The sequence below is a fragment of the Caretta caretta genome, chromosome 3 (genome assembly GCF_965140235.1).
Source record: "Caretta caretta isolate rCarCar2 chromosome 3, rCarCar1.hap1, whole genome shotgun sequence".
Taxonomy (NCBI): Eukaryota; Metazoa; Chordata; order Testudines; family Cheloniidae; genus Caretta; species Caretta caretta.
The window spans coordinates 107,413,357-107,428,600 of record NC_134208.1 but is presented as its reverse complement, the minus strand read 5'-3'; the positions used below and the strand labels follow the sequence as shown (position 1 = coordinate 107,428,600).

Sequence of the window (15,244 nt, the reverse complement as noted above, 5' to 3'; positions counted from 1 at the left end):
TAAGAAAAACAAAAGAAAAAAAAAGGAAACACACATTTCCTTGAGAACGCACATTGTGAAAGTCTCACTAACAGACTAAACTGAATATGCTGTCCAAAATAGAGGGCCTCATAGTAAATAGGCATGCAGACATCTCAGAAATTTGAAGCAGCACTTCACAAAAACAGAATCACAATAGTTACACAGCCCCATATACCACAAGGTCAGTCCAAAGAATTCTGCCTTCATGCATCTCTACAGAGAGAACATATATACTAAACAGAACCTACCACTTTGTTTTATCAATGGATATTCACTTCTGTAAGGATAGAGAAAACCATCTCAGATGAAATAAGAACCAGCCTGACCCTTCACCCAAAACTCAACCTCCGTATTAAATGTTCCATATGTCCCTGCACTTCCTAGTTTTGGATGAGGACAGACACACAAGTACCAGAGGCCCCGCAAAAGGATTTTTCTCATGGTATTCGCAGGCTGGATGAAACCAGGAAACATCGAAGACTTTGGACAAAACCTGACAGTAAAATTATTCCGGTGTTCAAATAATTTCTGATAAGGTCCTAATGTATACTTGAAAATTAGGACAATTATTTGAACTGAACATCCCAGTATTTTGGGGTTTATCATCAATACAAATGATAATTGTTGCTATGCTTTAATCGAAGACCAGGAGTTTATGAAGGAGATTATTCAACCCTGACTGCTGAATCGCATGCATCTTCTCCCAGGAACCATTCCCAACAAAGAACATGATATTGGAAACATAAGACAGATTCTCCATTCTAGAAATAAAACGCTTTCCATCCACCAGAAATATATCATATGAAGTATCTTTTCCCTTAGGCTGCTTGAAGCTATGGTGTGACTTGTCAGGCTCATTAGATTGACATTAGATTGATTTTTCCTTGTTTCCTTAAAACTTTGACTTCTTGAATGCCCATTTATTGCATTTTCATTGCTTCACTTTGCAGTCCACCATCCTGCAAAAGGATTTGACATGGATTGCCCCATAACCCCGTTAAAAGGGTTTGTGTGACTGTGCTATCTTCACACACCAGCTTTCTTGGAACTGTAAACAAGAGCTTGCTGAGGATTTATTAGTGGATGTGCAGAGTAAACAAAAGCCTACAAGGATCATGTTGGATTACACTACCTGTGAGCAGCAGATTGCAAGGCATGTGGAAGAAACCTGCTGGATTTGTGAAATGCACTAGACTGACTAATCACACACTGAGCAGGCATAAGAAAATACAATATTAGATCTATGAAAGCCATCCTGAACAGTTGTTAATATTATCGAAAGTTTTCTATATAAAATAAAATCACTTTAAAATAGCTACTTGCAAACAATACAACTAAAGAAATAAATTCCATAGCTATTTCACCTAATCAGGTACAAGTAAATCACGGCGGTTAGCCAAACTGTTTGTCAGGTCTTCAGTTTTATTCCAGCTGTTAGCAAAACAAAGGTACTTTTTAAAATTTGAAACAAATGTAGTGCTCATTAAAGGAAAAGATTTAAAACATTGGCTAAAACCAAATACTGTGTGAAGTTGAGCAGGCAACGTGGAAATTCATACACACAAAACACAGTTGCAGGGTTCTTCAGCCCTAACTTGAAAGCCTGTTTCTACGGTCTTAGTTTCTCTCTAGAACAAATATTACTTGTCATATTGTACGAAACTGCATGGTTTTTGTGATGTGGTCAATTTTCTATCAGAGGCAGGATTAAAGAAAGAATAGATAAAACTGGCAAAAGAATGTTTAAAGTTGTTGCTTTAAGGAAACCAAAAGGGCACCGTACTTTTTTATTTTAATGGGAACAAAAGGAAAGAGGAAAAGAAGATGGGTCACATGGGGTATAAGCGAGAGAGAATACTAAGCAGCGTATCAGAACCTGATGGCAGAAAGTGCCCTTGAGGATGGATTTCCCCCACTTCAGAAGGGGTAAAGTTGGCTGGGTCCACAGAACCCTATCCCCGTCTCCCACAAGTTGGGAGTAGGTGGACTTGCCATCCTTCACAGCAAACTGCAGCAGAAGATAAGTGCTGAGGGACGCTTTAGAAAGTTGCAAGAACTACTTTAGAACTGCACTAATGGAAAAGTGTTGGAAATTTCAGTAACAGAATAGAGCCCCATCAAGAAGTTAACTCCAAACCTTTGAAATATAAAACCAAAAACTTCATCTACCTGTTCTAGCTATTCTTTGGTCAACATTTGTGGGAATTTTCAGGTATCAGTTTGGTCATCAAAAGGATCTTATAGTTTTATGCAATAGAAGTGTAAGATGTTCTAAGCTGCTACATCTATAAAGTTCAAAGTGTGTTCTCTAATTCAGAGCAGTCCTAAGTGCATGGACAATTTCATGTAAAACAGATTTCATTTACTTCATGTTCTTCTCCTGCCTCCTGAAGTACAAAATTTCCTAAAGGAACAAATGAGGGGGAATGTGGGGGCATTGCCCTGAAAATACCAAACAATTCAAATGTATGCCATTGCACAGATGAATCTGGTCTGAAGAGAATAAATGCAGCCTGTGTCTTTCCTTTTCAGGGGCTGGTTCAGGCCTGAAAAATACTCTAATTCATGCCCCATGGCATTGATTCACAGACTCATCAAGGCACAAGACTACTCCAGCCATTTCCTTTCCCCACCTCAAAATGCCACTCTGAAAAAGGGTCCCCTGTCAAATGATGGCAAGTTAAGGCCAAAAGAAGTAAGGGGGGAAATTAGGGATCATGGTGGGCTCAGAAAAGCAGTACGGCTTCTCATCCAAACTGAGCTGAAGTGCCAGTCAAAACATGGCATCTCAAAACAAGATTACTTTAAGCAAGTAATCAGTTTTAGTCCAATACTTCTTTTGCCCTGACTGTTTTCCCCAACCCGGAGCATAGAATCCAGTCTGAAACGCCTGTTTTTTTCAGAAGGGAGACATTCTAACATAAGTAAAAAGAAAACATGAGCCGACAGAGAGATGACAAACAAACATTGCCATAGCAAACAGAACTTCCTGTGCCCACCCCAATTTCTATTCAACACCCCCAAGCATTGGGCAAGGCAGGAATTACGCAAGATTCCCACACATACAACTCTTATCAGTGCATTTTGATCCAGATACTGTAGTTATTGTGAGTGTGGTATAATGTACCGATAATCAGATCCTGCCTAGAGTGTGTGAAATTTTTCAGATGAACAGTTTATTAACTGGAAAAAGCATTCCATACACAATGAGTGGTATGGAAGAAAACACAAATGGTTGTGGATGAGACCATCACCTGTGAGGAAATCAGAAACACATGCAAATATTAAAAAACAAAATAAAAAATTTAAACGGATCTCTCTCCAAATGTAAGAAGCCAGTGGTCAAACTCACTACATCTCCTATTTTCTTCTTTTCAGATACGACATTTGATAGTTTCATCTTTTTCTGTTCACTTACAACTTTAACATAATAATTAAACTGCATATCATTATATTCCCAGAAATAATTTTACATGGCCAACAGTAGACCTAGACATGAGAGGTTTTTTTAAAAAAATTAGGGGTTTATTTGATTTCCTGGTTACATAAATGGATGTTATGTACTGTAAAAGTAGCTAATCTTGATAGATGTGCAAGTGGTAATATAGCTGAAGCCAGACAGTGTGAGCTTTCTCTTTCCAAGCCTCTTATTGAGGAACTGCTCTGATACTTAAGTAAATAAACTGGCAAAAAGCAAATGGATAGAATACAGAGGGAAATGATTAAAATTAAATTAAAAATAAATCAACAAAGTTCTACTGAAATGCAACGTAGGTCTCTGAAAGCAGCAGTGGCATCACAGCATAACACAAATGAAGAAAAATGTCTGAATCGCTATGCATAAGCTTAGCATTCATCTATTCATGCATCATTTGGGCATTTTAGAGAACATTTGTTTGTAATAAGCAAATTGATTCAGCTTATGAGATCATCACACAGTCGTCTCCAAAAAACTGTTGAAGCTTATCAAAGCAGCTGATGGATCACACTGCCCCACATAAAAATAAGCCAGTTTGAACGATCATACTAAGCATCAAATATTTAAAATGTTTGTATATACACAATTTGTACCATTATGAAATTTATCACATGGCTATCACCACCACACAAATTTGTATATAACGTCTTTTTTTCAAACAATAAGATAGTATTCAATTTTTATATAGCTTTTTTTTCCCCTCACAATGTACTGTGTCCCAAAGGAATGAGATAGATTCTGGGGATTCAGTTCTCAGTGACTCCATTCCTGTGCAGGAGTGGAGCAGGGAAGTAAAATTAGTTTTCAGCACATATTTCTATACTGAGGCTATTCAGAAAGATCTTCCCTGTATCATGATCAGTGGATCTGGAATCAGAGGGCAATGTTTCCTGTGGGAACTTTTATTGACTAGTCACCAGTGGAACACATGATGCAGGGAGTTAGGCGGGAAGTAGCTCAGCCACACGGACAGAGCAATGCACAGAGTTTAGGAAAGTTCCACTGGTTAAACTTAACCTGTATTGAGCTTCACTTTTTGTGAATGAAACACACCCAGACTTCCATTTTAGCTGTTCTAACTTGCACTCTGCTTCCCATGGCCCCTGGGAAGTAAAGTATAGCCATAATGATGTGCACTCCAGCCATCCTTTCCCTACATTGCGGGCTGTTGTAGCCATGTGCATGGAGTTTAGAGGAAGGAGCACCAGTTGCAGAATAAGAGAGTTTGGAGGAGGCACCAGGAAGTCAGTCTGTGTGTACATGGCTAGAACGCTAGTTGCAGCTGCAGCATCTCTAAATATTTCTCTTAATAAAGATCAAGTTTAGTTTCGAAACAGAGTCCTTTCAGTACCCAGCACACAGTACATGAAACAGGAGCAGAGCTAACATAAAGACCTTAGTCATCAGCGCTACACCGGCACATGGAGCCCTCCGTGCAGGAGCTATTGTCAGGGGGCTATTTTCTGCCCACATTCAGGCTCCTGTAGCCTGTTAGAGCAGCTTTAAAGGGCCTTAGTGCACCTGAGAATTGACTCATTGTTATGAATGATTTTGTAGGAAATGCAGCAATCATATTTTTATTATTTATTTGACATGCAAGGCCACCTAAAAGCCTCAGCCATGAGCCAGGACACTATTGTGTGCAGCATTGTACAAACGAACAAAAAGATGGACCCTGTACAGAGGTCCGTCCATACCAATGCAACTGCAAGATCAGGGCTTAATAAAGCAGCTTACATACAACCTTAGGCCTTGATTTTGCAAACATGTATATATGTGCTTAACTTTGAAGTCAATGGGTGTACTTGCATACTTAAAGTTAAGTATGTCTATACATGTTTGCAGAATCAGGGCTGTAGATGCAAGAACAAGTTTACAAAGACTGAGAAATTTGATGGAAAGGTTCCCATTGATTTCAAAGGGAGTAGAAGATGACTGTTGAATCAGAATATAACCTGAGCCACTCAGGTTATCTCCTAGTCCTTTTGAAAAACGCAATGGGAACTTGAGCTTCCACCTGAAGAATCACCAGGGACTTTCATTTAATTATTGAAATTAGAGAATGAAATGACCTATTACTTCATCTTGTCACTCAGGAAGAGAATACAACAGCACAGCCCTCTAGAACAGTGTTGCAAATGTCAGCAGTGAGCGCAAGAAATTGCTTTGGTCTTAAATCCATAACCACTTTTCCCCCTCCTTTCATTTTAAGAAATAAAAATGAGTACAGCTCCAGCAACTAAATTCAATTTCATATAAACAATTCACTTAATGCGATGGAAAGATAAAAGAGGTTAGGTACAGGAGCAAAAAATAGCCAACCCTACTGTGTATTATTGTTCATTATTTTGTGGGTTACTTAAATGGGTATCTGAAAGTTAGGAAAGAAAGCAAAATGGAGGAAAGAGAGAGATTGGAGTGGAGCAGAGGAAAGATATGAAGCTTAAAAGGAAGTGGAAGGAGAACGTAAGTAATAAAAGAGTACATAATACGGACCACAATCCTGCAAAAAGCTTGGCATGGGGAGTCTGCTGGGACAATGCACAGCCCTGTAAACTTCAGTGGGTCTCAGCAGGGGTGCCAAGGTCCATGTTCAAGCAGATCCACTTGCAGGATTGGGCACATATATATTTGGGAAGAGAAGGAAATAGGTAGCCACTTGGTGAATAAGACTTATGTGCAAATCCATAGTGATGAAGACACTACTACCTGAATTATAATGTCATGCCTTTGATAGCAGGTAATGCTTAATTTCTTCCATTTATGAACTTCCTATGATGGATCAAATATAAACAAACACATATGATCCATACTGAAGCACAGAAGGATGTAGATAGAATTTTCATTGTCAGAGGCTGTGATAAAACATTGCTGCTTATTGATTAAAGATGACAGTATCTCATGAATAATTTTGGTATTTACACTACAGTGCAATAGCATGAATTTGGAAAATAAATGCATTACCCCACTGTACCTTTACACACACACCCTCAAACAATGAGCAGATCAAAGATATTAACACATATATGTATCTACCAATTTGAGTTAGAACATAAGAACGGCCAAACAGGCTCAGACCAAAGGCCCATCTAGCCCAGTATCCTGTCTTCCAACAGTGACCAATGCCAGGTGCCCCAGAGGGAATGAACAGAACAGGTAATCATCAGGTGATCTATCCCGTCGCCCATTCCAGCTTCTGGCAAACAGAGGCTAGGGACACCATCCCTGCCTATCCTGGCTAATAGCCATTGGTGGACCTCCATGAATTTATCTAGTTCTTTTTGAATCCTGTTATAGTCTTGTCCTTCACAACATCCTCCGGCAAGGAGTTCCACAGGTTTACTATCCATTGTGTGAAAAAATACTTCCTTTTGTTTGTTTTAAACCTGCTGCCTATTAATTTCATTTGGTGGCCCCTAGTTCGTGTGTCATGAGAAGGAGTAAATAATACTTCCTTATTTACTTTCTCCACACCAGTCATAATTTTCCAGACCTCTATCATATCCCCCCTTAGTCGTCTCTCTTCCAAGCTGAAGAGTCCCAATCTTATTAATCTCTCCTCATACTGAAGCCGTTCCATACCCCTAATAATTTTTGTTGCCCTTTTCTCAACCTTTTCCAATTCCAATGTGTCTTTTGAGATGGGGCAACCACATCTGCGCACAGTATTCAAGATGTGAGCGTACCATGGATTTATACAGAGGCAATATGATATTTTCTGTCTTATTATCTATCTCTTTCTTAATGATTCCCAACCTTCTGTTAGCTATTTTGACTGCCGCTGCACAGTGAGTGGATGTTTTCAGAGAACTATCCACAATGACTCCAAGATCTCTTTCTTGAGTGCTAACAGCTAATTCAGACCCCACCATTTTATATGTATAGTTGGGATTATGTTTTCCAATGTGCATTACTTTGCATTTATCAACATTGAATTTCATCTGCCATTTTGTTGCCCAGTCACCCAGTTTTGTGAGATCCTTTTGTAGTTCTTCGCAGTCTGCCTGGGACTTAACTATCTTGACTAGTTTTGTATCATCTGCAAATTTTGCCACCAGTTTACCCCTTTTTTCAGGTCATTTATGAATATGTTAAATAGGACTTGGCCCAGTACAGACCCCTGGGGACACCACTATTTACCTCTCTCCAGTCTAAAAACTGACCATTTATTCCTCACCTTTGTTTCTTATCTTTTAACCAGTTACCAATTCATGAGAGAACCTTCCCTCTTATCCCATGACTTCTTACTTTGCTTAAGAGCCTTTGGTGAGGGACCTTGTCAAAGGCTTTCTGAAAATTTAAATACAGTATATCCACTGGATCCCCTTGTCCACATGCTTGTTGACCCCCTCAAAGAATTCTAGTAGATTGGTGAGGCATGAATTCCCGTTACAAAAACCATGTTGACTCTTCCCCAACAAATTATGTTCATCTATGTGTCTGATAATTTTGTTCTTTACTATAGTTTCAACCAGTTTACCCAGTACTGAAGTAAGGCTTACTGGCCTGTAATTGTTGGGGTCTCCTCTGGAGCCCTTCTTAAAAATTGGTGTCACATTAGCTATCCTCCAGTCATTTGGTATGGAAGCTGATTTAAATGATAGGTTACAGATGACAGTTAGTAGTCCTGCAATTTCACATTTGAGTTCCTTCAGAACTCTTTGGTGAATACCATCTGGTCCTGGTGACTTATTACTGTTTAGTTTATCAATTTGTTCCATATGCTTTTTAATATCTTTACTATGCAATCTCATGAAGTATTTTTCAAAAGCAATTACAAAGAAAATTAAAAGGACAAAGCTTTATCCATTTCTGGAAATTTCAGTCAGATCTGTACTATTCTACTGTATTATATAGGGAAATAAATCAATGTAAACATTTGAAAACAATGAAGCATCAAAACCTTAGCGGTTTTTTTTTGGTTGGTTGGTTGTTTTAGACCTTGTGCCCCAGAAAGCATTCTTGTTAGTAACAGCATGACTCAAATGTCTTACTAATTGTCGCATATTAAACAGAACAAGGGCCAAAAATACAAAACAGACATTAATAGTATAGAATCAAAGAGAAATGGCCTTCTAGGGGGAAAAAAATACTTCTTTGTTATACTGTTAAACTTGATTGCCATGAAAATAGCCCATAAAACATTATGTTGATTTTGATCATTACTTTCTAATTGTCAAAAAAATATGGACATTGCAACATTTTCAAAAAAATATATTGAATGGGGAGTGCACATCCATATGCATCCGACGAAGTGGGTATGCACCCACGAAAGCTTTTGCTCCAATACATCTGTTAATCTAAAAGGTGCCACAGGACTCTTTGCCACATATCCATATACAGAGTAACTTAGTGTGACGCATAGCACTTTCTAACCACAAAGCTTGTTACAATGTGCTGTGGTCTCAATATTTTAAATATTATGAGCCTTGTATAAATAATGAGATGTTCCAAAGAAGTCAATAGAGTTACACAGTATAAAGTTAGCATTAGGAGATGATCATGCACTGTGTCAGCTAATTGCATAGGTCAGAATGGGAGTAATTAGAAATCATAGAAATGTGGAGCTTGAAGAGACCTTTAGCAGTCATCTATGCAACCACCTGCCCTGAGGCAGGACCAAGTATACATAGACCATCCCTGACAGATGTTTGTCAACCTGTTCTTAAAAGTAGGGGAAAAAATTTTCTGCGGAAAAGGACCTAGGGGTGACAGTGGACGAGAAGCTGGATATGAGTCAGCAGTGTGCCCTTGTTGCCAAGAAGGCTAATGGCATTTTGGGATGTATAAGTAGGGGCATAGCGAGCAGATCGAGGGACGTGATCGTCCCCCTCTATTCGACATTGGTGAGGCCTCATCTGGAGTACTGTGTCTAGTTTTGGGCCCCACACTACAAGAAGGATGTGGATAAATTGAAAAGAGTCCAGCCAAGGGCAACAAAAATGATTAGGGGTCTGGAACACATGACTTACGAGGAGAGGCTGAGGGAACTGGGATTGTTTAGTCTGCGGAAGAGAAGAATGAGGGGGGATTTGATAGCTGCTTTCAACTACCTGAGAGGTGGTTCCAGAGAGGATGGTTCTAGACTATTCTCAGTGGTGGATGAGGACAGGACAAGGAGTAATGGTCTCAAGTTGCAGTGGGGGAGGTTTAGGTTGGATATTAGGAAAAACTTTTTCACTAGGAGGGTGGTGAAACACTGGAATGCGTTGCCTAGGGAGATGATGGAATCTCCTTCCTTAGAAGTTTTTAAGGTCAGGCTTGACAAAGCCCTGGCTGGGATGATTTAATTGGGGATGGGTCCTGCTTTTGAGCAGGGGGTTGGACTAGATGACCCCCTGAGGTCCCTTCCAACCCTGATATTCTATAATTCTATGATTCTATGATTCTAAGTCTCTGGTGACAAGGATTCCACAATTTTCCTTGGAAGCCTATTCCTTGGAAGCCTTGGAAGTATTTCACTATCCTTACACAGTTGGAAAGTTTCTCTTAACATCTAACCTAAATCTCCCTTGCTGCAGATTAAGCCCATTACTTCTTGTCCTACCTTCAGTGGACATGGAGAACAATTGGTCACCATCCCCTTTATAACTGTCCTTAACATACTTGAAGACTTGTGTCTCCCCTCAGGGTATGTCTACACTACGGAATAAGGTCGAATTTATAGAAGTCGGTTTTTTAGAAATCGGTTTTATAAATTCGAGTGTGTGTGTCCCCACAGAAAATGCTCTAAGTGCATTAACTCGGCGGAGCGCTTCCACAGTACCGAGGCAAGCGTCGACTTCCAGAGCGTTGCACTGTGGGTAGCTATCCCACAGTTCCCGCAGTCTCCGCTGCCCATTGGAATTCTGGGTTGAGATCCCAATGCCTAATGGGGCTAAAACATTGTCGCGGGTGGTTCTGGGTACATATCGTCAGCCCCCCGTTCCCTCCCTCCCCCCGTGAAAGCAAGGGCAGACAATCGTTCCGCGCCTTTTTTCTGTGCGGACGCCATACCACGGCAAGCATGGAGCCCGCTCAGCTCACTTTGGCAATTAGGAGCACATTAACCACCACACGCATTATTCAGCAGTATATGCAGCACCAGAACATGGCAACGCGATACCGGGCGAGGAGGCGACGTCAGCGCGGTCCCGTGAGTGATCAGGACATGGACACAGATTTCTCTGAAAGCATGGGCCCTGACAATGCATGCATCATGGTGCTAATGGGGCAGGTTCATGCTGTGGAACGCCGATTCTGGGCTCGGGAAACAAGCACAGACTGGTGGGACCGCATAGTGTTGCAGGTCTGGGACGATTCCCAGTGGCTACGAAACTTTCGCATGCGTAAGGGCACTTTCATGGAACTTTGTGACTTGCTTTCCCCTGCCCTGAAGCGCATGAATACCAAGATGAGAGCAGCCCTCACAGTTGAGAAGCGAGTGGCGATAGCCCTGTGGAAGCTTGCAACGCCAGACAGCTACCGGTCAGTTGGGAATCAATTTGGAGTGGGCAAATCTACTGTGGGGGCTGCTGTGATGCAAGTAGCCCACTCAATCAAAGATCTGCTGATATCAAGGGTAGTGACCCTGGGAAATGTGCAGGTCATAGTGGATGGCTTTGCTGCAATGGGATTCCCTAACTGTGGTGGGGCTATAGACGGAACCCATATCCCTATCTTGGCACCGGAGCACCAAGCCACCGAGTACATAAACCGCAAGGGGTACTTTTCGATAGTGCTGCAAGCTCTGGTGGATCATAAGGGACGTTTCACCAACATCAACGTGGGATGGCCGGGAAAGGTGCATGATGCTCGCATCTTCAGGAACTCTGGTCTGTTTCAAAAGCTGCAGGAAGGGACTTTATTCCCAGACCAGAAAATAACTGTTGGGGATGTTGAAATGCCTATATGTATCCTTGGGGACCCAGCCTACCCCTTAATGCCATGGCTCATGAAGCCGTACACAGGCAGCCTGGACAGTAGTCAGGAGCTGTTCAACTACAGGCTGAGCAAGTGCAGAATGGTGGTAGAATGTGCATTTGGACGTTTAAAGGCGCGCTGGCGCAGTTTACTGACTCGCTTAGACCTCAGCGAAACCAATATTCCCACTGTTATTACTGCTTGCTGTGTGCTCCACAATATCTGTGAGAGTAAGGGGGAGACGTTTATGGCGGGGTGGGAGGTTGAGGCAAATCGCCTGGCTGCTGGTTACGCGCAGCCAGACACCAGGGCGGTTAGAAGAGCACAGGAGGGCGCGGTACGCATCAGAGAAGCTTTGAAAAACAGTTTCATGACTGGCCAGGCTACGGTGTGAAAGTTCTGTTTGTTTCTCCTTGATTAACCCCCCCGCCCCTTGGTTCACTCTACTTCCCTGTAAGCTAACCACCCTCCCCTCCTCCCTTCGATCACCGCTTGCAGAGCCAATAAAGTCATTGTTGCTTCACATTCATTCATCACACAAATAGGGGGATGACTACCAAGGTATCCCAGGAGGGGTGGTGGAGGAGGGAAGGAAAATGCCACACAGCACTTTAAGCACAGCACTTTAAAAGTTTACAACTTTAAAATTTATTGAATGACAGCCTTCTTTTTTTTGGGCAATCCTCTGTGGTGGAGTGGCTGGTTGGCCGGAGGCCCCCCCACCGCGTTCTTGGGCGTCTGGGTGTGGAGGCTATGGAACTTGGGGAGGAGGGCGGTTGGTTACAGAGGGGCTGCAGTGGCCGTCTGTGCTCCAGCTGCCTTTGCTGCAGCTCAACCATACACTGGAGCATACTGGTTTGGTCCTGCAGCAGCCTCAGCATTGAATCCTGCCTCCTCTCATCACGTTGCCGCCACATTTGAGCTTCAGCCCTGTCTTCAGCCCGCCACTTACTCTCTTCAGCCCTCCACCTCTCCTCCCGGTCATTTTGTGCTTTCCTGCACTCTGACATTATTTGCCTCCACGCATTCGTCTGTGCTCTGTCAGTGTGGGAGGACAGCATGAGCTCGGAGAACATTTCATCGCGAGTGTGTTTTTTTTTCTTTCTAAGCTTCACTAGCCTCTGGGAAGGAGAAGATCCTGTGATCATTGAAACACATGCAGCTGGTGGAGAAAAAAAAAGGGACAGCGGTATTTAAAAAGACACATTTTATAAAACAGTCGCTACACTCTTTCAGGGTAAACCTTGCTGTTAACATTACATACATAGCACATGTGCTTTCTTTACAAGGTCGCATTTTGCCTCCTCCCACCGCGTGAACGGATTTTGGTTGAATGCCAGCAAACATACACTGCAATGCTTTGTTCTACAGTGATTCCCGAGTACGTGTTACTGGCCTGGAGTGGTAAAGTGTCCTACCATGAAGGACGAAATAAGGCTGCCCTCCCCAGAAACCTTTTGCAAAGGCAGAACCGCAAATGCCAGGGCAAAGTAATCCTTTCACATGCTTGCTTTTAAACCATGTATAGCATTTTAAAAGGTACACTCACCAGAGGTCCCTTCTCCGCCTGCTGAGTCCAGGAGGCAGCCTTGGGTGGGTTCGGGGGGTACTGGCTCCAGGTCTAGGGTGAGAAACAGTTCCTGGCTGTCGGGAAAACCGGTTTCTCCGCTTGCTTGCTGTGAGCTATCTACAACCTCCTCCTCATCATCATCTTCTTCGTCCCCAAAACCTACTTCCGTATTGCCTCCATCTCCATTGAAGGAGTCAAACAACACGGCTGGGGTAGTGGTGGCTGAACCCCCTAAAATGGCATGCAGCTCATCATAGAAGCGGCATGTTTGGGGCTCTGACCCAGAGCGGCTGTTCGCCTCTCTGGTTTTCTGGTAGGCTTGCCTCAGCTCCTTCAGTTTCACGCAGCACTGCTTCGGGTCCCTGTTATGGCCTCTGTCCTTCATGCCCTGGGAGATTTTCAGAAAGGTTTTGGCATTTCGAAAACTGGAACGGAGTTCTGATAGCACGGATTCCTCTCCCCAAACAGCAATCAGATCCCGTACCTCCCGTTCGGTCCGTGCTGGAGCTCTTTTGCGATTCTGGGACTCCATCATGGTCACCTGTGCTGATGAGCTCTGCATGGTCACCTGCAGCTTGCCACGCTGGCCAAACAGGAAATGAGATTCAAAAGTTCGCGGTTCTTTTCCTGTCTACCTGGCCAGTGCATCTGAGTTGAGAGCGCTGTCCAGAGCGGTCAGAATGGAGCACTCTGGGATAGCTCCCAGAGGCCAATACCATCGAATTGTGTCCACAGTACCCCAAATTCGAGCCGGCAACGTCGATTTAAGCGCTAATCCACTTGTCAGGGGTGGAGTAAGGAAATCGATTTTAAGAGCCCTTTAAGTCGAAATAAAGGGCTTCATTGTGTGGACGGGTGCAGGTTTAAATCGATTTAACGCTGCTAAATTCGACCTAAAGTCCTAGTGTAGACCAGGGCTCAGTCTTCATTTCTCAAGACCTCACATACCCAGCTTTTTAACCTTTCCTTTTAGGTCAGGTTTTCTAAACCTTTTATCACTTTTGTTGTTCTCCTCTGGACTCCCTCCAAATTAGCCAGAACTTAAAGTGTGGTGCCCAGAACTGGACACAATACTTCAGCTGAGGCATCACCAGTGCCAAGTATAGCAGAATAATTACCTCCCATGTCTTACATATTACACTCCTGGTAATACCCCGCAGAATTATTTTAGCATTTTTTCACAACTGCATCACATTGTTGACTTATATTCCATTTGTAGCCCCCTGGTCCTTTTTAGCAGCACAACTGCCAAGCCAGTTTTCCCCATTTTGTACCTCTGTATGTGATTTTTCGTTCCTAAATGTAGTACTTTGCACTGGTCTTTACTGAGTTTCATTTTGTTGATTTCAGACCAATTCTCCTATTTGTCAAGGTCATCTTGAATTCCAATCCTGTCCTCCAAAGTGCTTTCATCCCCTCCCCGCTTGGTGTCATCTACAAATTTTACAAGCATACTCTCCAGTCCATTATCCAAGTCATGAATGAAAACATTAACTAGCACAAGACCTAGGACAGACCCTTGAGGGACCCCAAGAGATATGTCCTTCCTGTTTGACAGGAAACCACTGACAACTATTCTTTGAGTTCAGTCTTTCAACCAGTTATGCACCCACTTTATAGTAATTTCAGCTCAACCACATTTCCCTCATTTGCTCATGCAAACTGTGCAGCTAGAAACACAAGTCATTACCAGTAAGTGGAGCAGATGGGGGAGGGTGCATACGTAAAAAAACAGAACAGGTTTTGCTGACCACAAGACTTTTTGTTTTGTTTTTTGGTGGCAGGTGGAGTAATACTGAGTCTTACATTGTGGCTGGGAATAAAGTGGATAAATGGATCATTTTTAAAACTCTGAGAACTTTTGATCTTAACTGTTTTTGAAAGGTTATCAAGGATTGGGTAGTCACTAAAGAAACAAGAGGCGGATTATATCATTAATCTAATATTCTGCAATCCAGAAAAGGCTAGAGTATAATGTAACAATTTAGGTATTTTTAGAGACACCTTATGTTGTTTGCCATTTAAAGGTTGTTTGTTTATTATGCAACAATATGGGCCAGTGAGATGGGCGGTGGTAGCTATTTACCTTTCATTAAAGGCATTGTTTTTTGTGATTATTTAATTTAACCAATGTCGCTTTACTTAGGGGAAATAGTTTTTTTCCCCATTAAAAGGTGGGAATGAGTCAGCAAGTTTTGCATCAGATGTGAGTTAAACAGAAGACTGATAGAATAGAAGAGGAAGATTTTAATTCTTTTGGATAGTTGATTATG

The 15,244-nt window shown here is 42.3% G+C and overlaps 1 protein-coding gene across 1 annotated transcript; it reads right to left on the bottom strand.

Moving 5' to 3' along the window:
- Positions 1–12,029: 12,029 nt before the first annotated feature.
- LOC125634114 (uncharacterized) lies at positions 12,030–13,869 on the bottom strand. The gene is made up of 2 exons (XM_048844371.2): positions 12,951–13,869; positions 12,030–12,563 (listed from the first exon to the last, which is right to left on the bottom strand). The coding sequence occupies exons 1-2, from the start codon at positions 13,531–13,533 to the stop codon at positions 12,043–12,045; spliced, it is 1,104 nt and encodes a 367-aa protein (XP_048700328.2). The 5' UTR covers positions 13,534–13,869; the 3' UTR covers positions 12,030–12,042.
- Between the last annotated feature and the right edge of the window lie 1,375 nt (positions 13,870–15,244).